The sequence below is a fragment of the Onychomys torridus genome, chromosome 2 (assembly GCF_903995425.1).
Source record: "Onychomys torridus chromosome 2, mOncTor1.1, whole genome shotgun sequence".
In the NCBI taxonomy this organism is placed as follows: domain Eukaryota; kingdom Metazoa; phylum Chordata; class Mammalia; order Rodentia; family Cricetidae; genus Onychomys; species Onychomys torridus.
In genome coordinates this window covers 146,763,094-146,788,620 of record NC_050444.1, presented here as the reverse complement: position 1 = coordinate 146,788,620, position 25,527 = coordinate 146,763,094, and the positions used below count along the sequence as shown (strand labels likewise).

Below are 25,527 nucleotides of genomic sequence, written 5' to 3'. Positions count from 1 at the left end.
CTAGCATTATCATAAACATGATGGGGACAAAGGCAAATACAGAGCACCCTGAGGCTGACAGCAGACATGAAGTGAGGCAGTGACCCATGGTCATTACAAAGCATGGTGTAGATATACAAATGAGAAGGCTGGAGAATGGGCGAGCACCTGGCCTGAAGGCGCAGGAGAATGACTGGAGACCTAGCAGAGGCGTCAGGGACAGCAGATCTGACTTGAGTCCTGGCCATGCTGCCTCCGCCTTTCCAACCCTGGTAAAGTATGAAATTCTGAGTCTACATTTCTTCATCTGCAGAAAGGATGATATTAATAGGCTCTTCATGTTAACTTTCTGGAGCAAGTCCATGTAGAACATTTAGCAGAATCCTGGAACAAAATAAGCATTGGATGACACTCAGTAAGTATTAGCTACAGATAATGTTTACTTACTGAGAGAAGTGATTGGCAGTGGCACTTGTAGTAGCTTTTCTCTGAGGCCTCAGTTTTCCCATCTGTGACCTTTGAGGACCTTCCTAATTTAAAGATGTGCTCCCAGTAAATGGCTAGATCCCAGCCAGGGCTTTGAGTACATCACCCAACTATCCCAAGACTCAAGCTAGGGGGAGTTTCCTGCTTATGGTTCATTGCAGGGAACGCCTGGCTAGCTCCGTGGTTCCATGCTTAGTGCTCTCTGTGGGTTAAGGACCCTGGTCTTGAAAGCTGACAAGTTCTTGCCAGTGCCTCAGCCACACCCTTACCTCTTGGCCTCCGTTTCTTCTCCACTGCAGGTGTATTTGTTTGACCTGACTTACAAGCAACGGCCATACACCTTCCTCTTGCCTAGAAAATGCCACCCAGTGGGTAAGTTCTCCCTTAGGGAGCCTGTGCTGAGGTGGGTGGGGTCCTGAGTACTGTCACCTCTGTGGAGAAGCCTACCCATTACTCTGAGCTGTGTGTATGTACTCTAAAAGGAGCAGGTCTCCACAGTGACCTTGTCAGAAAATCACAAGAGCTCAGAGAGAGCTGCCCAAGGCTTTGCAGCCCTCCTCTAAGGAAGATGCTTGGCGATTAGGAATTTGAAGTAGTCCCCTTTTCATCCTGGTTCATAGATTTCTTTCTTGGGCTACAGCTTATGTAGTCCCTCCGAACCTCAGCTGTGGGAAGTGTCCGACAGAAGCTATGTCCTCTTTAGCCAGCAGAGGGCGCGCGGGCTGTTCTTTACACCATTGCCTGTCCTGATTTGTTTTCTGGGGCTGGGTTTGACCTGGGAGAATAGTCTCACAATGGAACCATCAGATCCTATGCAGAGAAATGAAGCCTCTTCGAGTTGTCACTGTGCTTTCTTTTCATCCTGCCAGAAGTCCAGAATGGCAAGATGTCTACTGCTAATGGTGTGTCCAATGGCGTGTCTAATGGCCTACACCTTCACAGCAATGGTTTCCGGCTGCCAGAAAGCAAGGGATGTATCAGGTGAGGCCAGCTGATCTCTGTGGCCTTCCATGTCTTAGTTACAGCTTATGGATGGGAGGAAGAAATGTGGCCTGTGAGCATCTCTTCTGGTAGCTGGAGAGATGGCTCAGCAGTCAGGAGTCCTGGCTGCTCTTGGAGAGGACCCAAATTCCATTGCCACAACTACATAGCAGCTTACAACTGTCTGTAGCTTCATTTTCAGGAGATCCCGTGCCCTCTGCTGGCCGCCTCAGGCACTGCACACGCATGGTGCACAGACATTGATGTAGGCTAAATGCCCATAACAAAAAACTAAATCTCAACAAAAATTTAAAACATGCACATGTTGTGCGCGCATACGCGCGCGCGCGCGCACACACACACACACACACACACACACACACACACACACACACCACACCACACCACACCACACCACACCACACATGCCCTACCTTTCTCCTGATTTGAACCCAGGTATGAATCCCAGATGGTGGAGATTGGTCCAGAGAGGCTTCTTAGAGAGCGGCTAGTGTTCCTAAGGCAGCTTCTACCTAGGAGGCTACAAAAGAAGCTTGTCCTTCTGAACCAGTCACTGGGGGAAGGGTCTGGAGGCTAGCTGCCTCTTAACATTGAGCTTTCTCTCCCACCCACATGGCCCTCCCTGTTACATTATTTCCCATCCCATAGCATGTTCCTGCCTCACCTTGTCCCACCTCTCTGTTGGGTTTAAATACATAGATGTGGGAATTTTCTCGTCCCTGAGAAGATCTGCACCCTCCAAGGAGTCACAGGAGGAAATAGGATGGTCTAAGGTTAATTCAGTGTGGAGGCAGAAAGCACCAGTGGCTGGTACCTGAGCCCAAGCATTTGATTAGGAATTGCCGTATGTCTGTCCAGATGGCCTTACTCCTGCCTCCCTTTTACTGGCCCACAGTATTTGGAATTGTACACATACTAACCCAAGCTCAAGGTGAAAGTGCCTTCTGGATGTCAGTGAGATCCTAGGATCCACAAAGCCATGCACATGGCCCTTGGGTAGTGCTGCTGACCTTGAACCGGTCTGACTGGCTCTTCTTTCCTTAGCCCCCAGGTGGAGCTGCCCCCATACCTGGAACGTGTGAAGCAGCAAGCCAATGAAGCCTTTGCCTGCCAGCAGTGGACCCAGGCCATCCAGCTTTACAGCAAGGCTGTGCAGAAGGCCCCTCATAATGCCATGCTGTATGGAAACCGAGCTGCCGCCTACATGAAGCGCAAGTGGTGAGTGGGCACTGGCAAGGCCTGGGTCAGGACAAGGGGGCCATGGAGCCAAACCGCCAAGGCATCCAGAGAAGGTGGCGTCGGCAGCCTGCTCCCTCTTGGGGCTTCTTGAACGTAGGCCACTCCTTTCCACCTCTAAGGCTGGAGGTAGTTGGGTCCTTATTTCAAGTTCCAAGAGATTTAGAGGTGCTTGTTCACAAGAAATGCACACAGTGCTTTGGTACAAAGTATGACTGAAGTAGGGTTGGAGAAATTGTTGATACTAATTACTAGAGAACTGGGCCTTGAAGAACAATGGAATCGTGGTAGATGCAGCTGAGAAGCTTGGTGGACTCAGTTTGTACCTTCATAAAATGATTCTGCAGCTCAGTGGCCCTGTGTTTGTTTTCTGGGTTCTTATACCCACTCACTGGACCAAGAACAAACTAGACCTCAGAGATCTGAAGTCAAGTATAGATTATGTTGGGATACACTGACTGGTGGTAAAAGGGCAGGTCCAGATCTAAGAAGCCCCACAGAGACCACCAGGGTCTCGGTGCTGCCCGCGTTACCATCAGACAAGCAGGCAGGCGGACCCCCATCCCCCAGCCAGGGCCAAGACTAGAGATGGATAGAGCTGGGCCCACAGCCATTTCTGCTCCGTCTGGCATCCGTCAGCTCTGCCCAGACAGACAGGCCAGCTGGTGTGCCATCGTCTGGCTGAAACTAGGCAGGCCTGGGGGAAGCTTCAGAAACCCACCCAAGTCAGCAGAGTGGGGGTGGGGAAGACGCCACACACGCAGAAGTCAGCTTAAGCATCAGGAGTTTCCCCAGGGATCAAGTAGCACCCAAATTCAGAAGGGGACTACTGGGGGCTGTCTGAGGTGTGTCTCCTCTCTGTTCCAGTGGTTGGGTAGGATGTGGCAGCCCTCATCTCAACCTGACTGGGAGCTCTGCTTCGGGTCAGAATTTTTGCTGAGAAAAGTTGGTGATTTCCTCATTCACAGCTTGTTTTCTGAGCTCCTGCTACGTGCTAGGTACTGGGGAGACAGAGTTCTGTCCCCCTGAGTCCCTGTGCCCTGGAGTGGCCAGCTGCTGGGCAAACATAAAGTCTGTGACATAGTTCAGCATGAAAGCTGTGACAGATGCAGGAGGCAGCAGGTCTGGTGAAGTGCTGTGGGCATCAGGAAGAGTTGAGTCACCTCAGCTCAGGACCAGGGAAGGCTCAGAACGATGTGGTGTCTGAATGGGCTCGAAGTGTGGGCAGCTCACACGAGGAGATGAGGGGGAGGCGAGGACTGTGGGGAAGGACATCGCAGGGAGATGAAATGGTGGGAACAAAGGCGTGGGGGCGGGGGACTGACTGAAGAGCCTGCTTCAGAACAGCAAATCCATTTGGCTGGAGCACAGGGTTCTGGAAAGGACTGGCAGGGGATGAGTCTGTAAGGTAGCCTGGGGCTAGCCTGGGAAGGGTTTGGAATGCAGAGGGTGGCGTTTGGCCTTGATTCAGTGTGTGACGGGCAGCTACTGGAGAGATTCGAGCAGTGATGTGCAGAGGGCTGTCTTTTCAGGGAGACTGATCTGCCAGTGCACCGAGGATGGGGGAGCCCTGGGGCCAGCCTGCTCTTTTTTTTTCCATCCCCACATGCCTGCCAGTGACCCCAAGAATGTCACATTCTGTCCCAGGCCAGTCTCCCCAGGGCTACCATCTGCTCCTGGAAACAGACCACCCTCTGGCTCCTGGCTGGTCTCTGGTCTAGCTCTTGCTAGGAGCTCCGAAGGAACACCTTGCAGGCAGTAATTGCATTTCCTAACAGCGCCTGCCTGCCCCTTCGTCATACCCACTCACTCTGACGCAGCACACACCATCAGAGCAGCTGTTTCCTGACTGCTCCACATTGCTTAGCTCCTGGTTCCTAGTCCAGTGGCTCCTCCAAGGGCTGGCTGTTCCTTCTGACTCCCTGGCCAGAGGAGGGTCAGGAGGCATCTTCTGGGACAGACTGACTTTGGCCATACAGGAACATTGTGACCTGTACCCTTCCTTGGTGGAGGCCCCATTGGCTTTATGATAGACCCACCCCAGCCTAGCAGGAAGGAGTGGAGGAGTGGGGAGGCTTCAGTCCCTCACACTGAAAAAAACGGACAAATACAGGTTTCTAAAGGGGAAAATGGCCCTCGTGGCTGCTTGGCTCTACAGATGAGAGGCAAAGATCTGGCAGCAGGGGAGGCTCAGCGCAGGAAAATGAGGGCCTCTCCCTTTCCCCCTCCCCAATAAAATACGTCTCCACTTCCCTTTCTCCATACTTTGCTATTGGAGAAATGAGTGAAGAGGATTTGGAGCTCCTGGCGTGCACAGCCTCTCACCATCAGCTTCCAGAGAGCTGACTTTGCCAGACAGGCCCCATCCTCCAGCCCCAGGAGGTGGAGGCCACAGCTGCTGCAGATCAGTCAGCCAGGACAGAGGGGGGTCTGGCTGAGGGCATGCTGCCTGCTGGTCAGACCCTGAGCCCCCAGACCACAGAACTGTCCTTGAGGGCCCCCTGCCTTGGACATAGCTTTGAAGGCCAGCAGGGGGATTTGAGGAGGTGGATGAAGGAGAAGAGAAGGAGGGCTTGGGGAGTCTGAGGTGGGCAAGATGCCAGGCCTTCTGCTGCAGAGCTGCGGGTGCCTGAGGTGAGCCATGCACAGTTCCTCTGTGGCCGACAGAGGGCAGCCTGACACTGCTTTTTACTGTCTCAAACCTCAGCGTTCCTGGCTTGCTCCTTAGCTTGCCCCATCTCCCAGGGAGGAGGGAGTACTGGACTAAGCTAAGGCCTCATTTCCATGTCTCCTTACCCTGAAGTCTGTTAGAGGAGACTGAGTGGGAACCTGGGTTTACACCGTGGCCCCACCACCAAGCTGTATTCCTCTACCTTCTCAGGGATGGTGACCACTATGATGCTCTCCGAGACTGCCTCAAGGCCATCTCCTTGAACCCTTGCCACCTGAAGGCACACTTCCGTCTGGCCCGATGCCTCTTTGAACTGAAGTATGTGGCTGAGGCTCTGGAGTGCCTGGATGACTTCAAAGGGAAGTTCCCAGAACAGGCCCACAGCAGTGCTTGTGATGCATTGGGTCGAGACATCACAGCTGCCCTCTTCTCCAAAAATGATGGTGGTGAGTGAGTGCCGAGGAGAGGTTGCTGTGGGTTCCCTATCCTGGGCTACATGATCTGGAAAGGGCATGGTTCTGTGATGGCTTCAGATGCAGATTCAGAAACCCCGTGGCCTACGACAGTCTGTTGACCCCTGAAACTTTAGTTCCCACGCCTGAAGGGTGGGGTGGCCAGTACCTCCCATTGAAAGCCTCTGTTAGGGTAGAGAGCATTCAGGACACCAGTACAGAAGTCATCTGAGCCCAGGCAGGCTGTGTGGGCTCCAGCTGGCCCTTCCCACCTGTTCCAGACGGGGCCTTGGCAGCTCACTGGCTGAGAGAGCGGTGCTGCTTGTGCCTTTGTTCCAGTCTGTGCCAGTGTGGCAGACATGGCGGCAAGGGCGGTGGAGACGCCATAGTTCCCAGCTCAGCTCCACCAGCTGGAACTGTGTGGCCATGGGTGGAGCACAGCCTCCAGACCAGTGGCCTCTGCAGAGGGCACCCAAAGCCTGCCCACTAACTCTTGCTAGAGGTGTAGGGGGAGCTGGGTCTTGGTCATGTGGGCTGCACACATGGAAAGCGGGCTCCCTGGGGGCAGATCACCAGCACGGGATTTGTGGGATTTGTTCGTTCAGTGAATGCTGCGCAGGCTTAGACAGATCCCTGCAGCCTTATAGCCAGAGTGAGGGTGGAGGAGGACAGCCTCACACTGCTAGTACTGGGCTGCAGACGGCACAGAGCTAGAGGCAACGGTGAGGGACTGAGAGAAGCCTCTCCCCTCTCCTCCATCTCTGCCCCAGAGGAGAAGAAGGCGGCTGGCGGCGGCGGCGGCGGCGGTCCAGTTCGCCTTCGAAGCACCAGTCGCAAGGACTCCATCTCGGAAGACGAAGTGGTGCTGCGGGAACGGAGCTACGACTACCAGTTCCGCTACTGCGGCCACTGCAACACCACGACGGACATCAAGGAGGCCAACTTCTTCGGCAGGTCTGAGGCCCCGACAGGAGAGGGTGCTGAGGCCCCGACAGGAGAGGGTGCTGTCCGTCACAGCTGTCGGCAGGAGTGGTGGGGTGTGGCCCTCTGCCTGGCTCTGCCCTGTCCCCTTAGGTACCTCTGCTAGTGTTTGCCTCCTCAGTGAAACCGGCCACAGCCCAGAGTCGTCACAGACTGGCCGGTGCAGCACCCGGTCTCCTCCGCCCTTCCCACTCTGTCTAGTATCCTAGAGCTTGCTTGCTTTATCTGGACACCGAGAGCCTTCTCTGCTGCTGAAGGGAGAGGCTGTGTACCTCAGACCATTGTGCTCGGGACCAGGCCCTAGGTATTCTCAGACACTCGCACCTGAGCCCCATCCTTTCTTTGTTCCTACCCTTGGGGTAGGTAAGCCACATGGACATAGAGCAAGAGAGGCTCCACCAAGATCTCCTCTAAATGTCAACAGGGCGTGAGGGCCTGTGTTGTGGATGTTCTGTTGGATTTGATAGCTGGACCCAGAAAGTCTTGGATTGCCGAGGGAAGACTTAGCTGGATGAGTGTTCTTAGAGAACTAAGAGATACAAGAGTTGGTCCTACACCAAGGAGGTGTCATTGTACCTTGGGGATACTGAGGTACTATCTTGGAGGTACCCAGAAAGTCACAGGTGTTGGGTTATTTTTTGTTTTGGTTTGGTTGGTTTGTTTGTTTTTTGAGACAGGGTTTCTCTGTGTAGCCCTGGTTGTCCTGGAACTCTTTGTAGACCAGGCCGTCCTCAAACTCACAGAGATCTGCCTCCTGAGTGCTGGGATTAAAGGTGTGCACCACCACTGCCTGACTGATGTTGGGTTTTAACACAGTAATGACTAGTTCCTACAGTATGGGAGGAGCAAGCCAGTTTGCATAGTAGAGTTCTGAGTCAAGGGCAGCTCCCTGAGTGTGGGGGACTGAGTCCCCAGCTTGGCCTTTTCCCTCAAGCCTTTACTTGAGACTTTAGGGCAGTCTCCCATCTGACCTCCCTGCCCTTTGTCCCCTGCCAGCAACGCTCAATACATCGTCAGTGGCTCTGACGATGGCTCCTTCTTCGTCTGGGAAAAGGAGACCACCAACCTAGTCCGAGTGCTCCAGGGGGACGAGTCCATTGTCAACTGCTTGCAGCCACACCCCAGCTACTGCTTCCTGGCCACTAGTGGCATTGACCCGGTTGTGCGACTGTGGAACCCACGGCCCGAGGTGAGGACACAGGCCAGGTAGCCAAAGGCAGACAACAAGGAGTGGGGACTGTGTTCAGGGCCTCAGGCCGAGCCTCAGTGCTGGGGAAGTAAGTAGGCCATACAGGCTAAAGCTACTGGGAAACGGGGAGCCCTAATGCAGCAGGCACTTCTGGGGTGAGATTGGCATTTGCATACCCCTGAGCTAGCCATGAAGGTGAAATGCCCACCCACCAAGAACAGGTGTGCAAGAAGAAAGACAGCTAGACCCAGCCTCTCATGGGAATGCCTCAAGCACCCCAGAGGCCTTTCCCTTCCTAGGCTTCTGTGACGTATCTGCCCAGAAGCTGTTTTAAGGCTGACTCCTCGAGTCCCAGAACTGTCCATAGACTTTGGAATCTGACTACCTTAAGTTTGAGGTCTACGCTTTGGCTCAACCATGGGGGTGATGCAACTCCAGAGTATGCTGTGAGGTCTGTGCAGCCTTGCCCACAGAACACTTAGGTCAGTGTGGCCTCCTCTGCTCTCAGTGCCAGTAGGCAGGTGAGCCTTCCAGAGGCAGCTGGCAGACAAAGTTCACAAAGTAGATCTGAATCCAGAACTGACTTGTTTTGACTTTTGTAGAAGGGACCCCATAGGAGCCTTCCTTGACAGAGAAAAGATAAAGGAGCCGGGCGGTGGTGGCGCACGCTTTTAATCCCAGCACTCGGGAGGCAGAGGCAGGTGGACCTCTGTGAGTTGGAGGCCAGCCTGGTCTACAGAGTGAGGGAAGGGCGCAAAGCTACACAGAGAAACCCTGTCTCCAAAAAACAAAAAACAAAACCAAACAAAAAAAAAAAAAGATAAAGGAAGGGCTGTTAGGGGTAGGGGCTGCATCTGGTCCCCGACCCACCCATGTGCTCTCTATATACACATAATATCGTGATGGGAAGCATCCCCTCCCAATGTGTTTTACCTTGTATGCCCCATAGATAAACTAGTGTGATCTCTTTTACAGATTCTTTTTAAAAAATATTTATTTATTTTTATTTTATGTATATTGCTATTTTGCCTGTGTGAGGGTGTCAGATATTGGAGTTACAGACAGTTGTGAGCTGCCATGTGGGTGCTGGGGATCGAACCTGGGTCCTCTGGAAGAGCAGCCAGTGCTCTTAACCACTGAGCCATCTCTCCAGCCCCTCTTTTACATATTCTGAAGTGGGTATTTCTTCTTATATATCCCAGTACGTGTGTTTCCCTCCCCAGCCCTGTGCATGCATACGCCGCAGTCCACGCTCCTCCCTCGTTCGTGTCCTGCTGGCCCTCCTGCCTGAGCCCACTGTACTCTTTCCTTGACAGAGTGAAGATCTCACAGGCCGAGTGGTGGAGGATATGGAGGGTGCCTCTCAGGCCAACCAGCGGCGCATGAATGCCAATCCTTTGGAGGCGATGCTGCTGGACATGGGCTACCGGATCACAGGCCTGAGCAGTGGGGGTGCTGGGGCCTCTGATGATGAGGACAGCTCAGAGGGCCAGGTGCAGTGCCGGCCCAGCTAGATGCTCCTAGCCCCAGCCCCAGCCGTGCAGGAGATGAGGGGTTGGCTTCTGTTTGCTTTGTCTCCCCCCCCCCCCCCATTTTTCATTTCCCTGGTTTTTTTGTTAGTTTGGCATTGTGGGTGGGGATTGCTGCAACTTGCTGGCTTTCAGACTCTTGGGCTGATTGCCCCTTGACTGTCCTCAGCCCTGAGCAGAAAAGCAGGAGGGGAAGCCCCTCCAGACGCCCTCACCTCCTGCTTCTGTGTCTCTGGGAGGCTCTGGCCCTTCTCAAAGCCCCCTCCACCTCCAGTGGGGAGGCAGAGCTGAAGCATCTTCAAGGACTGCCCTGCCCTTCAGTTGGAGCAGAAAGGGAGAGGAGCCCCCGCCGCCCCGCAGCGCCGAGGCTCGCCTTGGCCCTCTGCCACACTTGCTCCCCATCCGCAGGGCTAGTTCCCCTGTGGTCTTTCTGGAAGGTCCCTTCACAGCCACCAGTGTTAGGGGGGAAGCATAGGAAAGATGGGAGCCCTGGAGTGGCAGGGTCAGGCCACCTGCCCTGGTGGCAGAGGAGCTTCCTCACCCCTCCTGGGCCTGTTCTAGGCTGTTTCTGGGGGCTTTGCCTTTTCCTATGATGTGGCAGGAGGTGGGGCACCTCACCCCCACCCACCTGCCCATGCAAGGACTTCTGCGCCATGGCCACTCTCCTGGGGCGCTCCTTGGCCTCACTGTGACCTTTCTGCCAGAGCTCCCAGCCAGGCCTACTCTGCTGAGGTGGCGCTTCCTGAGGACCCTTCTCACCCTCTCTGCCCTCCTTCCCACCCATGTGCTGAGCCGCCACAAAGACCAAAGAAGTGATGGCTTTTCTCTGTCCCCTGCTGCTCTGGGGGGAGGGAGGAAAGGCCCTCCTCAGCGGCCCAGGCTCCACACTGGACACGCAGCCACTCCACCACCAAGTCTGCCTCTGCCCCCTTGGCTCCTGCTCTAGGTGGGAGTTGGTTCATCCCAGCCAACCCCGGCCCTGTGTGCTTCCTCTGGGCTGCAGCCCTCCAGCTGCAGCCTCTGAGGAGAAGCAGCCTCCCTCTCTCCCTCCTCCCTTCCTCTCTCCCTCCCTCCCCCCTGTCTCTGCCAGGTGCCTCCTCTCAGTCAAGCTTCTGAGCAGCCTGGAGACAGGAGAGCCATGTTAAAAGCTTTTCACAGTTTTCAGAAGACTAGGGGGTGAGGCTAGTGGTGGGGGTCTGGCACCATCTCATTGCTTTAATCTCAGCGACACAGGTGGCAGCTTCTCCCCCTTCCTGCCCACCCCTCTCTTGTAGCTTGGTAATGGAGTGTATTTATTGGTGAGGGACAGCTGCTCCTGCTGCTGCTGGGACTTGCTCCCCTGTCTCTTCCTCATGCCCTTTCTCAAGCCAGGGAGGGAGAGGGCGTGCTGGGCTAGGCCTTGGGGCACAAGAACTGGCCAGGGTCCCTTTGCTTTCCTGTGTTTAAGCCACCTGCCATCTCTTCCCTCCAGGCCTCCTGTCTCCCACCAGCTGCCTGGCCTGGGCCCTGCAGTGTGGAGACACACAGCCTTACTGTCCTCTGGGGCAGGAGCCCGGCCTTTTTGTTGTTCTGCTCCCAGGAGAGTGGGGGTGACCGACACAACTGATTAAAACCATTTTGTTCTAGTTGTGGCTGGTGGCATGTGTTGGGTGACAAATGGGTCTTGAGGTCCCTCCCCCCCCAGCCCCCCCAGCTCTCCGACCTGGAGCAGCCTCACCTCTGCATAGTGAATCCTGCCCTGTGAGAGTCATCGTGAACAGCAGCCTCTCAGCCCCGAGCTGGTGCCTGTGACTTGGCAATAATCAGCTTTTCCTCACTGGCTTTCTCCCTGTGAAATGAGGGACTTCAGGTCTTAGTAGTTCTCCAGATTCCTTCAACTAGAACCTAAGTCAGAAATACAGATTCCACTCTAGGACCCAGAAGGCACATGTTTCTTGTGTGTGTGTTACAACACAGTAGTGTTGCCCTTGCCACATGCCGTGTGTTCTGTGTCCTTTTCTGTCTTTCTACAGAAAAGAATTCTAATTGTAGCCTACTAAATGGATTTTAGAATCCACAGGTTCTCCCCTTCCCCCCAGATTTGGTGATTTAAACCAGAAGATACCAGAATTTCTCAGCTTATAGCATCATCATCACAGTAATTTTTCATGGAGCCCCCCCCAAAGCAAAAAATGGTTGAGTTCAATGTATTAAGTATGTAAGTCAAATCACATAGGAGTTTTTATGTCCTAGCAAATTAGTTATATTTTTAAAAATAATACACATAAATTAGGAGACACTTGAGACAGGATCTCTAGCCCAGGCTGGCCTTGAGTTCACTATGTAGGCAAGGATGACCTTGAACTTACAATCCTCCTGCCTCCAACCCCTGAGCGCTGGGATCACAGTGTACAACACCACATCCAGCTAGTCTGAGTAGTTTATTGCATACTAGGGATGAACCCAGGGCATTGGGCATGCTGGGCAAGCACTGTCCAGCTACACCCCTAGCCCTAGTTTTTTCTTAAATAGCCAGTTACGGATGGCATCCAGGTACTTGGGTGCTACACAACTTCTCAAACTTTTATTCAAAGCAAACACCACCACTTAGTTCCACTTTGATTTGCTTTTTATCACAGTGACTGCTAAAAAAACAACTTTGTTTTTGTTCGTTTTTTTAAACAGAGCTGATCTGCTATGTAGCCCTGGCTGTCCTGGTAGAGATCTGCCTGCCTCCCTAGTGCCAGGATTAAAAGTGTATCTTGCTACACCCAGCTAAAACCCGACTTCTTGATATGATGTAGTCAAAAGCAGTGCAATGCAGTCTCAAAATGAGACTGAAGACTACCTCAAGCTGGTCACTTTCTCCGTGACCCATAGTTGTTAGTAGCTCTCAAATTTAAAATACTCCTGTTTGCTGTCGACACCTTGCCAGGACCCCATAAGGTCCCTTGGTACAGTTTAGGAGCTCTTCGTGCCAGGGGAACAGTTCCACTGTGAATCTTGAGAATCTTCTCTTTGTAGCTGGGGGAAGAACCAAGCTGTATCTCATCAGGTCAGGAGACAGACCAGACAAAGACCCTGTGTTCCCAAATTAAGTCTCCAGAAGCCTCGATATTTCCAGACCATTTGAGAGAGGTACAGTGTCCCAGGGAAAGGAAGTAATGCAGTGGTGTGTTTCTCTGGGGACCCAGATTGTAGATGGTAAACAGGAGGGGTTAACCGGAGTATTCCATGTCCTCAATGAGAGACTACAGGCTTGGTCCTATAGACAAAGAGGAGCCATTAGAATTTACCAAGATGATGGGAGAAGTGTTCAGTGGTTGTATAAGCACTTGATTCTGCAGAGGACCCGGCCTCTGTACCCAGCACACACATCAACCATCTCTAACTCCGGTTCCAGGAGATCCAACATTCTCTTCTGGCCTCATGGGCACTGCACACACGAAATAGAAATAAGTAATCAAAAAATAAGTGAGACACATTGTGGTTTTTTGAGACAGGGTCTCACTGTAGCACTGGCTGTCCTAGGACTCACAATTTAGGCCAAACTGGTCTCAAACACCACAGATCCACCTGCTTCTGCCTCCTGAGTGCTGGGGTTAAAGGCCAGCAGGCTCAGTGAGGAAGAAATTTTAAGAATTTTACCAGGAACTCCCTTTTATTTGGCATTGGTACCCCTTTCCCCCAATAGAGTAGTTTTAGGCTTGCAGAAAGTTGAGGGGCTGGGGGATGACTTAGTATAAGGTAGAAGGACCCAAATGTGGCATGCAGCTGTAGTCCTTCTGGGGTGACAGGCAGGCAGACCCGGAGGGTTTGCTGATTGGATAGTCGAGTTGAATTCGTAGGCTTCAGGTTTAATACAAAGACCCTGCCTCAAAACAGGAGAGTACCAGAGGAAGACAGCCAACACCAACCTCTGGTCTACACCACTGAGAAGGAAACTGAGCACAGTGTGTCCCTGTCACTGACCCCTGCACTAGTCTATATATTGGTCACTTTGGCTGCTGTGAAAGAATTGCCCAAGAAAAACAAACAGCAGGGAAAAAACATTTCTTTTGCTTCATGGTTTCACAGGCTTTGGGTGATGGACAGCTGGTCCCACTTCCTTTCAGCCTGCGAAAAGCAAAAATGTGGGCTAAGGAGCAGAGGGAAGTTGCCCATCGCATAGTAACCAGAGCGATAAAAAGGAAAACACCCAGTGACCTCTCTCCTCCAATCAGGCTTCATCCCTTAATACCCCACAATTGATGGATTAACTATTGATGAATTTAGCACCCTCAAGACCCAGACACCTATCAGTAGTGCCACCTAGCTGGGCATTTCTTTTCTTTTTTTCTTTTAAGATTTGTTATGCAGTGTTCTGTCTGCATGTGTCCCTGCAGGCCAGAAGAGGGCGCCAGATCTCACTACAGATGGTTGTGAGCCACCATGTGGTTGCTGGGAATTGAACTCCAGTGCTCTGGATGCTGAGCCATGTCACCAGGCCCTAGCTGGGCATTTCTTATCCAAGCCATAGCACTGTGACACATTTGTTACCATGAATGAACCAGTGTTGATTACATTATTGCACTATACAGATTACAGAAGCCAACTTCAGATATGCACCATTATGCTGCCATACGGGGTAGTTTCACTACTCCCAAAGTACCTTCTTCAACCCCCCCCCCCAAAAAAAAAGATTGTTTATTTGTTTTTGAAACAGGGTTTCTTTGTGTAGCCCAGGCTGTCCTGGAACTCCCTCTGTAGACCAGGCTGGCCTTGGAACTCAGAGTTCCACCTGCTGGAATTAAAGGTAGATGCCACCACTGCCTGGCTACTAAATTTTTTTTTAGATCTTTAGGAATGGGGCTGAAGAGGCGACTCAGCAGTTAAGAGTCCTTCCTGCTCTTCTAGAACAGCGTCTAGTTCCCAGCATTTCTCATTGGGCCGCTCAGAGCTTTCCGACTCTAGCTCTGAGGAATCTGATGCCCTCTTCCGGTTTTCACTGGCGCACGCATGTGCACACACACTTACAATTAATACATTAAAATTTTTAGAAATCTAACAAAATGTACAGAGTGACTCCACACACCCATATGAAACACGTTATTTGTGTTTTGAGACAGGCCCTCACTATGTAGCCTTGGCTGACCTGGAACTCACTCCATAGACCAGGCTGGCCTCCAGTCATAAAGATCTACTGCTTCTGCCTCCCAAGTGCTGGGGCTACAGGTGTGTGCCACTGTGCCTAGCAGTACGAGAGTTATAACAATTCAAAATTGGTAATATGAAATTAAATGGGTTGTTATTGCTTATAGTTAGGAAGTTTTAACATTAATGTGTCAGCTGTTTCTGACTTGATCTATAACTTCAACAGATAATTTCTAAAAGTGACAGCAAGTTATTTTATGACTGTCAACAGAACGCTTCTAAGATATGAATGGAGAAGTAAAAGATTCACAATAGTCAAGACAGTACTGAAGAACCAAATTGAAGGAGCAATAAAACCCAACTGCAAGATGAACTCAAAACTACAGTAATAAAGACGGACAGTACTGGCAAGAAATGGATTAACAGACCAAAGAAATTCACAGACCCACATAAATATAGCCAACTTGTCTTTGGTGAAGGAACAGTCGGTTCAGTGGGGAAAGTATACTTTCTAAAATCCACTTGCATAAGAACAACTGGACATTCACATGTCAAAGAAAAATCTAAAGGCTGCTATATTTTGTGTATGTGTACGTATGCACACCTGCATACATCTGTGTGTACCACATGAACGCAGGTGACCCCGGAGGCCAGAAGAGGGCATTGGATTTCTTGGAACAGGACTGAAAGGTGCTTGTAAGTTACCACGTGAGTGCTGGGATCTCTTCTGCAAGAGCAGAAAGCACTCTTAACCTCTGACCTCTCCAATCCACCTTTAATCCCAAGACTCCAGGGGCAAAAACAGAGTGATCTCTGAGTTCTAGGCCAGCGTGGTCTACAAAGCAAGTTTCAGGACAGCCAAGGCTGTTACACAGAGAAACACTATCTCGAAAAAAACAAAACAAAAAAAGCCCTCAATATATGCATAAAATCTAGGCATGGTGGTTTATACCTGTAATGCCAGACACATGATGCTGAGGCAAAAGGATCTCGTTTGAGATCAGCCCGAGCTACACAGACTGTCAAAAACAGTGAAACTTTACAGAAAATAACAAGAAAATCTGTGTGGCCTTGAGTTTTGTAATGAGTTTTTAGATACAACCTCAAAAATAAGATCAGTGGGGAAAAACAGGTAAGACTTCATCCAAATTAAAAACTTTGGCTCAGCAAAGAACACTATAAAAGAATAAAAAAAAAAAAAAAAAAAACGAGTTCGAGGCCAGCCTGGTCTATAGAGTGAGATCCAGGAAAGGTGCAAAGCTACACAGAGAAACCCTGCCTCAAAAAACCAAAACAAAACAAAACAAAAACAAGAATGAAAAACAGCCAAAACATCAGGTAAAGGACTTGGGTGTGAAATACCGCAGAGCTCCTTAGGCCAGTTCCTGTATTTTGAGATAGCGGCTCTTGGTGCTTAGGCTGGCCTTGAACTCCTTGACCTTTGCTTTCAGCTCCCAAGCACTAGGATTACAGGCATAGGTCACCATGTCCAGCTTGCTGGTTTTGTCCTGTTTTTTCAAATGGCTTCACACTGCAGCCTAGGCTGGCCTTGTACTCCTGGCAGTTTGAGGTACTGAAGCTGCGGCATGAGCCCTTCACCCCTGGCTCCAGAGAACTCCGTCATTTTGAGCCAGGTGTGATGGTGCGCTCACAACTGTCATTCAGCAGTTGAAAGTCAAAGCCGGGAGGTCAGGAGTTTGAGGCCAGCCTGAGCTGATCTTGCCTCAAAAGGGACGGGGTGGGCAGGTGGGGTGGGAAAGACCTCCTAAGCAGGAGCTAGAGAGAAGGCTCAGTGGTTAAGAGCACTGCCTGTTCTTCCAGGCTCAATTTCCAGCACCTACATGGTGGATCTCAACTCTAATTACTGGGCATCTGACACCTTCTCCTGGCCTATTTGGGTACTGCATGAATGTAGTGTGCACACATACACACAGGCTGACACTCATACACATAAATATAAATATTTTTAAAGAGCCAAGCATGGTGGCACACACTCAACACTCAGGAGGCAGAGGCAGGCAGATCTCTGTGAGTTTGAAGCCAGCCCAGTCTACAAAGTTCCAGGACACCCAGAGCTATATATATTAGAGAAACCCTGTCTCAGGCTCCACCTCACCCTTCAAAAAGATCTGAAATAATTCTTCACCGAGCATGTTATATAAGCATTGTGAAAAGATAGTTAATCCCAATATTCAAAAGGCAGAAGCAGAAGGATCTCTGAGTTTGAGGGCAGTCTGGTCTACATAAGAAGTTCCAGTGCTATAGAATGAGACCCTGTCTTCAAAAAAAAAATCATTTAAACAAATGTTGACAAGGATGTGGAGCAACTGGAACTTTATTCATTGCTGGAAAAATGCAAAACTATATTCAGATAATCCAAGATAGAGCCTTTCTACATAGCCTTGGCTGGCTTGGAACTCTGTGTGGCCCAGGTTAATGTCTTTCCCATGCTGGGATTAGAAGATCCCGTAACACCTAATGTACCCATGTCAGAGGACAGTTTCCAGTTCTTTTGTTTGTTTTTTGAGACAGGCTTTCTCTGTGTAGCTCTAACTATCCTAGAACTCACTCTGTAGACCAGGCTGGCCTCAAACTCACAGAGATCTGCCTGACTCTGCCTCCCGAGTGTTGGGATTAAAGATGTGAACCACCATCACCCAGCTACTACTCAATAGTATAGTGTACTACACAATCCAATCATACTCCTTGGTATTTACCCAAATGGGACAAAATCTTCTATGTAAAAACATATATTTGTGTGTTAATAAGTGTTTTGTTCACGATTGTCCAAACAAATCAACCAACATATACTTCAAAAGGTCACGTGATTAACTACAACCATACAATGGAATGTTCCTGAAAAGGGGGGGCATTTTTTCATATACATACAAATATATATTAAGGAAAAAAAGCCAGGCATAGTAGCCTTTTATCCCAGTACTCAGGAGACAGAGGCAGGAAGATCTCTGTGTGCCACAAAAATAAAACAAGTGGGATCTAGCTGTGTGCTGTGGCTTGTTCCTGTGGTCCCAGCTACTGAGAAGACTGAATGAAGCAGGGTGTCCTGAGCTCAGAGTTCAAGGCCAACATGAACAGTACCTATCCTACTTCAGGGGAAAAAACAAAAAAACAATTGGGGCTGGAGAGATGGCTCATCGGTTAAAAGCACTGGCTGCTCTTCCAAGAGACTGGCCAGGTTAACTCCTGGCACCTACAGGGCAGCTTTCACAGTCTGCAACTCCAGTCCCAGGGGATCCCATGCTCTCTTCTGGCCTCAGGCATTTCCAAGCTCACAGATGGTACACAGACCCAAGCAGAGAAAACACCCATATATATCAGGCGTCTTTATTGCTGTGAAGAGACACCACAATCATGGCAACTCTTACAAAGAAAACATTTAATTGAGGTGGCAGCTAACTTTCAGAGGTTCAGTCCATTATCATCATCATGGGGAGCATGGCAGCGTGTAGGCAGAGGTGGTGCTGGAGCTGAGAGTCCTACATCTCAATGGGCAGGCAACATGAAGTCGACTGACTCACTGGGCAGTATCCTGAGCATAGGAAACCTCAAATCCCACCTCCACAGTGACACATTTCCTCCAACAGGGTCATACCAACTCCAACAAAGCCACACCTCCTACTAGTGCCACTACTACCTATGAGCTTATATGGGCCAAATACATTCAAACTACCACACATATAAAATATTTTAATGTGCATAGAATAAATGCATAGTGAAATCACTAAAGGCAAAATGTTTTATGATTCCAGCTATGTGACTCTGGGAAAGGCAAAAGTCTAAAGAGGATCAGCAGTGTTCCATTTGTAAAGTGTTCTGCTCCTGTGTCTCATCCAAAGTTCTTGTTGGCCCTGCTGCTGAGAGCCTGGAGCTCAGATAAGTACAGACAGTGAAAATGCACAGCAAAGCAGAGGTGACTGATAGAGGTGTTTGTGTTCATGGTGGGCAGGTGTAGCCCAAGAGCCTGTGATGGCCTCCCTCTTTATAGGTTATGCCCAAATGTAGATACAGAACCTCAGAGACAAGTTAGCTGTTCAGTGAGTCTCAGGCCTGGCTGTAATCTGAACCACCTAGGATCTTTTCAATACTTTCCTTGTTCCCTACCCAGAGCTTCTGTACTGGTTTGTCTAAAGTAGAGCCCAGGCATCCACACATTACTTAGAGCCAGTTCCTTCTATGGGGAAGCCAGAGGTAAGAACCACTAGCCTGGCCATGTTCAGATTACATGAGCATGAACAATGAATTCCAAGAAAGAAAAAGGATGGCTGGTCTCAGGCCCCACAGTGGACGAAGCAATTCCGGGACTAAATCCTGATCTCTGGTTCCTAGACCAGTTCTTTGAGTCATTTTCTTGGGACTGGAGAGATGGCTCAGCAGTTGGTAAATTACTCTTGCAGGGGGCTCCCAGCACCTACGTGGTACTCAGAACCATCTGTAACTCAAGTTCCAGGGGATCCAACATTCTCTTCTGGCCTCTAAGGGTACCAGGCATGCACATGGTGCCCAGATATACATATAGGTAAAACACTCATGAAAATAAAATGTATCTTTAAAAATAAATCAAAAATTTTTAAATAATTTTCTTAGCATGCCCAAGACCCTGGTTTATTATTATTATTATTATTATTATTATTATTATTATTATTATTATTTATTGTTGTTGTTGTTGTTATTATGTGTTTTAATTTTACACATCAGCCATGGGTTCCCCTGTCCTCCCCCGTCCTGCCCCCAAGGCCTTGGTTTTTATCTTCACTAAAACACAACGGACATTTTTAATTTATTTTTATTTCATTTGCCTTGGTGTTTTGCCTGCATGTATGTCTGTGTGAGGGGGTCAGATCTTGGAGTTACAGACAGTTGTTAGCTGCCATGTGGGTGCTGGGAATTGAACCCGGGTCCCTGGGTCCTCTGGAAGAGCAGTCAGTGCTCTTAACCGATGAGCCATCTCTCCAGCTCCCATGGACATTTTCTTATGTTAATATTTCCAGTACAGGTGTCAGCTTCTTACTGTGTGCCTGGTATTGGCCACTGGCTCAATGAGGATGCATACAATAGACCTGGTTCCTGCTGGTTCCTGCCAGCCCAGAGCGTCCAGATTATCTGGAAGTTATAGAATAGCAAGTGGATTGCTTGTGGCCCTGAACATTGGCCTTCAATCAGGATCCTCTCCAGTACTGTCCTATCAGTGAGTGCCCTACCATGTGCCAGGCTCAGGCCTCACAATATCAGCATGGAAGGTGCTCAGATGGAAGGCATCCTGCACTACGGTAGGAAGGTGCCACTCATGGTCCTACCCTCTACTGCCACTTATTTCTTTAAATAAAATAAACCACAGTTTACTGTTTCAGGCTGACTCTCCCTATTCTTATCATTCTCTCTTTCCACCAGAGACAGGCAGGTGTGGGTTGGACACCAATATGTGCTTCTGCCTCAGCCAATCCCTCCTGGACACCCCTATGTCCCTAATCCTCACCACAACCACCTCTTTGGATGTATTCTTGCAGCAAAGTAGATACTGTTACCTGCTCTGGTTAGCGTTCTTCTTGTAAGGAGGCTCCAAATGATGGGGAGAGCAAGTGCGTATGGATTGTCCAATAGTGATGGACTATTTTCATTGCTACTGACTAACACTGAATCCTTACTTTGTCCGGCATCACAACCCCAAGACAGCTGGGTGAGGTGACGCACACCTTTAATCCCAGCACTCAGGAGGCAGAGGCAGACAGATTTCCGTGAGTTTGAGGCCAGCCTGGTCTCCAAAAGTGAGTTGTTACACAGAGAAACCTTGTCTGGAAAATACCAAAATAAATAAATAAATAAACAAACAAACAAATAAAAGGTTCAAGGTTGTTGTTTTTTTTTTTTATAAGATTTTTTTTGTTTTAGAATCAAGGTCTTGGGCTGGAGAGATGGCTCAGTGGTTAAGAGCACTGACTGCTCTTCCAGAGGTCCTGAGTTCAATTCCCAGCAACCACATGGGACTATATATATGTGTGTGTGTGTGTGTGTGTGTGTGTGTGTGTGTGTGTGTGTGTATATATATATATAAACTTTTCCCAAGAGTCAAGATTACAGGCTTGTGCCACTATGCCCAGTATCATTTGTTGTTTTTTAATTTTTGCTGTTATTTTTTGAGACAGGGTTTCTCTGTATCAGCAGTTCTCAACCTATAGGTCTCAACTTCTTTGGGGGTTGCATATTAGATATTTATATTATAATTAATATATAATTTTATATATAAAATAGCAAAATTACATTTATGAAATAGCAACTAAATAATTTTATGGGGGTCTGGGAAGCTCAGTGGTTAATAGCACTGGCTGCTTTTCCAGAGGATCTGGGTTCAATTCCCAGCACTCACTTGGCAGTTTACAACTGTCTTCAACTCCAGCTCCTGGGTATCCAGCACCCTCATATGAACATACGTGCAGGCAAAACACCAGTGCACCTGAAATAAAAAATTAAAAAAATAATGTTATGGTTGGGGGTGGCCACCACAACATGAGGTACTGAATTAAAGGGTCACAGGTTGAAAGCCACTGCTCTATGTAGTACTAGTTACCTGGAGCTCACTCTGTAGACCAGGCGATCCTCAAACTCATAGACATCCTCCCGCCTTTGCCTCCAGAGTGCTGGGATTAAAGCCCTGTGCCACCACACCCAGCTCCATGCCCAGTTTTATGGAGTGCCAGGCATTGAACCCATAGCCTTGTGTATACTACAAGAGCACTATGCCAAATGAACTATATACTCACCTGTTTCCTATCCAGTATGAGGAAACTGATGTCCTATTTCAGCTACTCCCAATAGCTCTGACAGCTAGGCTTCAGACCTTAAACGAGCTGGCCGTGTCTCAAGCCCACATGTTTTACCTCACACTTTACTGTCTGTCCCAAAGTAGAAGACTTCGATTCTGGTCCTAGCTGTCCAGTTGGTAACCCTGCTTGGGTAAATTCACCCATAAAAGGAGGCAATAGGAAGCTGTACTGTGATATCTAAAGAGGCAGGGCTTAGTTGTCAATGGTTTCTTGCATTAAATGATTGGCTCCTCAGTCCCCTCTGAGTTGTGAAACATTTCACAGTCCTAATGGGGACAGAAAGATGGGGGAAAAAAAAAAAAGGAAAAAAGAAAAGGGAGAGGAGAGGGGAAGAGAGGGGGAGGGGAAGAGGGAGAGAGGAGGAGAGGGAGAGAAACCTATCCAGTGTAATGATGGAGCTGAGCTGAAGGCTGCAAATCCACAAAGACGCTACTCCTGGGGTGCCACACCCAGCCTAGGGGCTCCTCCAACTGGCAGCCACGGCAGCCCCTGGCTCGGCGGCCTCCTTGACCTTTGCAGGTCCATTGACTGAGATGCATCTTCCCCAGAAAGGGTCAACAAGTAGCTCCTAGGGCACTCCCTGGGCAACCCCTCTCTGCCCGCTGACTATAAGGCCCATTAGATCCAGTCAGTCTCTTTCTCAAGGAGTCTCCAGTCTCCAGGGGGAGACAGACGTGTAAACAGCTAATGCTAATGCAAGCGCACATGAATATTCAAGAGGTGGAAACAGCCTTTATGCTCTGGAAGCATAGGAGAAGCATTAGCCTGGAACCTTGAACGTGGGGCTGAAGAGGAGGGAAAGGCCATTCCTGATTAAGCACCGAGTGGGCAAAGACAGGAGGCGTGAGGTACAGTGAGGCCAGCATCAGCATCACCACGACGACGACATCACAAGGACACAGATGAGCCTGGAGAGGAAATTTGGGACCAGCCCAGGGAGAGCCTTGGATGCCAGAATGAGTGACTTGCCCTGAGAGAGGAGGTCTGTGAGCTCTGGGGAGTCCTACATGGAGTTGGTTGAGGAAGTGTCCTGACTCCTCCAAAACAGGGAACACCCTAAGCTCACTCTTCCAAGGGGCAGCATCTTACCGCCAGAGGAGCCAGAGGTTTAGCAGCGTGCCAGATTCTACTCTGCCATCCTCCCCACCCCCAGGCAGCCCCATAAATGGATCCAGATGGTCATTCCTATTTTGGGGAGTGTATGTGTGGGGGAGGGGTGGCTCTGAACCCCATCAATCCTCAAACAAACTCTGTGTAAGAGGAGCCTCTTCCAGGCCCTGCTGTGATCCTCTGAGCCTAGAAGGCAGCGATGGTCTTTGATGGAGATTATCCATCTGGCTGGGGGGAAAGGGACACAGGCCAGGGAGCTGAGTGCTCTGGGTGAGAACCAAGGTGATGGTGTGAGAGAAGGGGCCCTGGGATAGCTCGTAGTGGAAGCCAAGCCCGGGAGAGAAGCCCCCGACAGGAGTCAGAGCCGGCTTCGCTATCCAGCCACATGACCTTTGCGTCCAGACTTCTGAAGCTACCCAGGGCAAAGGGAGGGTAATGTAGGCTGTAAGAAGAGGGCTCTCCCAGAGCATAGGACGAAAACGCTGTGCCCACCAGCCTCCAGGAACCTGTCTTAAAAGGGCTCAGAGCACAAGAACTAGCAGACGGTAAGCTAGGTCCCTTTGCTCAGACAGTCTGTTACCAAAATATTATGCCAAGCCTATAAGTACTTGTCACAGTTCTGGCTTAGTAATATTGGTTAAAAACCGCTCTGCACTCTACTAGGCACTGGGTTTACAGAAGTGAAGACAACCATTCCTCCACAGTGAGGACCAAACAATACGTGGGTGTACATGTGCTGTGGAAAAGCGTGTTCCAGAGGGGAGTGACAGGGACTTTCTAATTCAGACTGGAAGCCAAAAATTGGCTGGCTGAGGAAATGGCATTGCATCTAAGTCTGGAAGGATGACTGGAAGTTAGTGTAAGTGGGTAGAGGGGTATATTAAAGGCGGGGGTGGGGTGTGGGCCATGTTCCTCATGAAGGAATGATGGAAGGAAGGGATCAAAGGTTAGGGTATCAATAGTGAAGAAGTAAGAGTTAAGACACAGTCTGGGGGTTGGAGAGATGGCTCAGCAGTTAACAGCATCTGGCTGCTCTTCCAGAGGTCCTGAGTTCAATTCCCGGCAACCACATGGTGGCTCACAACCTTCTGTAACAAGATCTGGCGCCCTCTTCTGGACTGCAAGTATACATGCAGACAGAACACTGTATATCAGTTGATAAATAAATTAATAATAATAAAAAAAGACACTGTCTGGAAGGTACAGAGCCTTGTAAATTAAAACATGGTAGATATAGCAGGGCGGTGGTAGCACACGCCTTTACTCCCAGTACTCAGGAGGCAGAGGCAGGTGGAACTCTAAGCTCGAGGCCAGCCTGGTCTACAGAGCTAATTCTAGGACAGGCTCCAAAGCTACACAGAGAAACCCTGGCTCTCTGAAACAACAGCAACAACAAAAACCACGGTAGATATGTGTGTCTTATACTAAGTGCCATGGGAGCTACTGAAGCTTGTCAGATTATATGTGGCATTTTGTCAGTACCGCTAGCTTTAAGGCAGAACCCCGAGACTTACTTTGGTTGTTTACTCACTCAAACATACAATCAATGCTGGTAAAGGAATACCAGAGACGCACACTTTCCTTGCAAACCTGGGGCACAGAAGAAGTTAGACAACTGTGCTGTGGATATCGATCTGTGTAAATAAAGTTCTGATTGGCCAGTTGCCAGGCAGGAAGTATAGGTGGGACAAGAGAGAAGAGAATTCTGGGAGGTGGAAGGCTGGGTGGAAAAGACACTGCCAGCCGCCGCCATGACAAGATGTAAGGTACTGGTAAGCCACGAGCCATGTGGCAAAGTATAGATAAATAGAAATGGGTTAATTTAAGATAGAAAAAGTAGATAACAAGCAGCCTGCCACGGCCATACAGTTTATAAGCAATATAAGTTTCTGTGTGTTTTCTTGGTTGGGTCTGAGCAACTGTGGGACTGGCGGGTAAGAGAGATTTGTCTTGACTGGGCCAGGCAGGGAAACTCCAACTACACAACTGCTGTGACTGAGTCCAGAACCACTGTGGCAACCCATCCGACAACTGTTTACTAGGCAGTTAATCCCTTCGAAACCCTGATGGAGGGGTGGCTTCCCTCCACGGTTCACACCACACAGGGTTCACACCCCACAGGGTCACTCATGAAGAGGTACAGGGTGCTTAAAGGAATTTGAGCAGATTAAAATTAGTTTCAGCGGGTTGGGGATTTAGCTCAGTGGTAGAGAGCTTGCCTAGCACGTGCAAGGCCCTGGGTTCTATCCTCAGCTCAAAAATAAATAAATTAGTTTCAGCTATGATACCAGTGAGATCTTTTTTCTTTGTGTAGCTTTGACTGAACTAGCTCTGTAGACCAGGCTGGCCTCCAACTAGCAGAGATCTGCCTGCCTCTGCTCCTGGCGTGCTGGGATTAAAGGATTAAACCCTCACCTGGCCCAATGAGAGCTTTAAAAGATATCTAAATCAAGGAACATTTAGTGTGCATTCAACAGGTATTGTACACAGTTCTGGGAACTGTACTAGCTAGTGTAGTCAAAGACATTTAGATTTTCCACAGCACAGATAAATTTTTCTAAAAATGTAAGTATCAGGAGAGCAGGCTTTCCATAGGTCTCCATTAAAGAAGGGTAATTTAATGGAAGATCATCACAAAGGCACAGCTTCCCCTTCCTTAGTGTTTGCCCATACCTTCTGTTGGCTAATAGCCTTAGGTAATGAGGAATTGAGTCTGGCTGTACTGGGCCATAGCCCCTAGCCAGACAGAACTGCTTACCCCTAACCTGTCAGGTCTGCTCCACCTGCAGAAACAATATGCCTGGGTATGGAAAACAACTCATTCTGGTCCCAGACAAACCGCAGAAAGGAGCTGTAACTTCCTGGTAGCTACCCGTGTATATATACCTGTACTCCAGCCCCACTGTACTCCAGCCCCACTGTTCCAATAAGACAGTCTCAG

At 49.6% G+C, this 25,527-nt stretch overlaps 1 protein-coding gene across 3 annotated transcripts in view; it reads left to right on the top strand.

Moving 5' to 3' along the window:
- The window catches only part of Wdtc1 (WD and tetratricopeptide repeats 1), a 51,521-nt gene extending 40,371 nt beyond the window's left edge, over positions 1-11,150 (top strand). For all 3 annotated transcript variants that reach the window (XM_036178443.1, XM_036178444.1, XM_036178445.1), the window contains 7 exons: positions 765-837; positions 1,335-1,446; positions 2,512-2,685; positions 5,585-5,820; positions 6,597-6,780; positions 7,804-7,996; positions 9,313-11,150. In XM_036178443.1, coding sequence (XP_036034336.1) covers positions 765-837; positions 1,335-1,446; positions 2,512-2,685; positions 5,585-5,820; positions 6,597-6,780; positions 7,804-7,996; positions 9,313-9,510 — 1,170 coding nt within the window. In that variant the 3' untranslated portion in view covers positions 9,511-11,150. The remainder of the gene's footprint in view (positions 1-764; positions 838-1,334; positions 1,447-2,511; positions 2,686-5,584; positions 5,821-6,596; positions 6,781-7,803; positions 7,997-9,312) is intronic.
- The last annotated feature ends 14,377 nt before the right edge of the window (positions 11,151-25,527 follow it).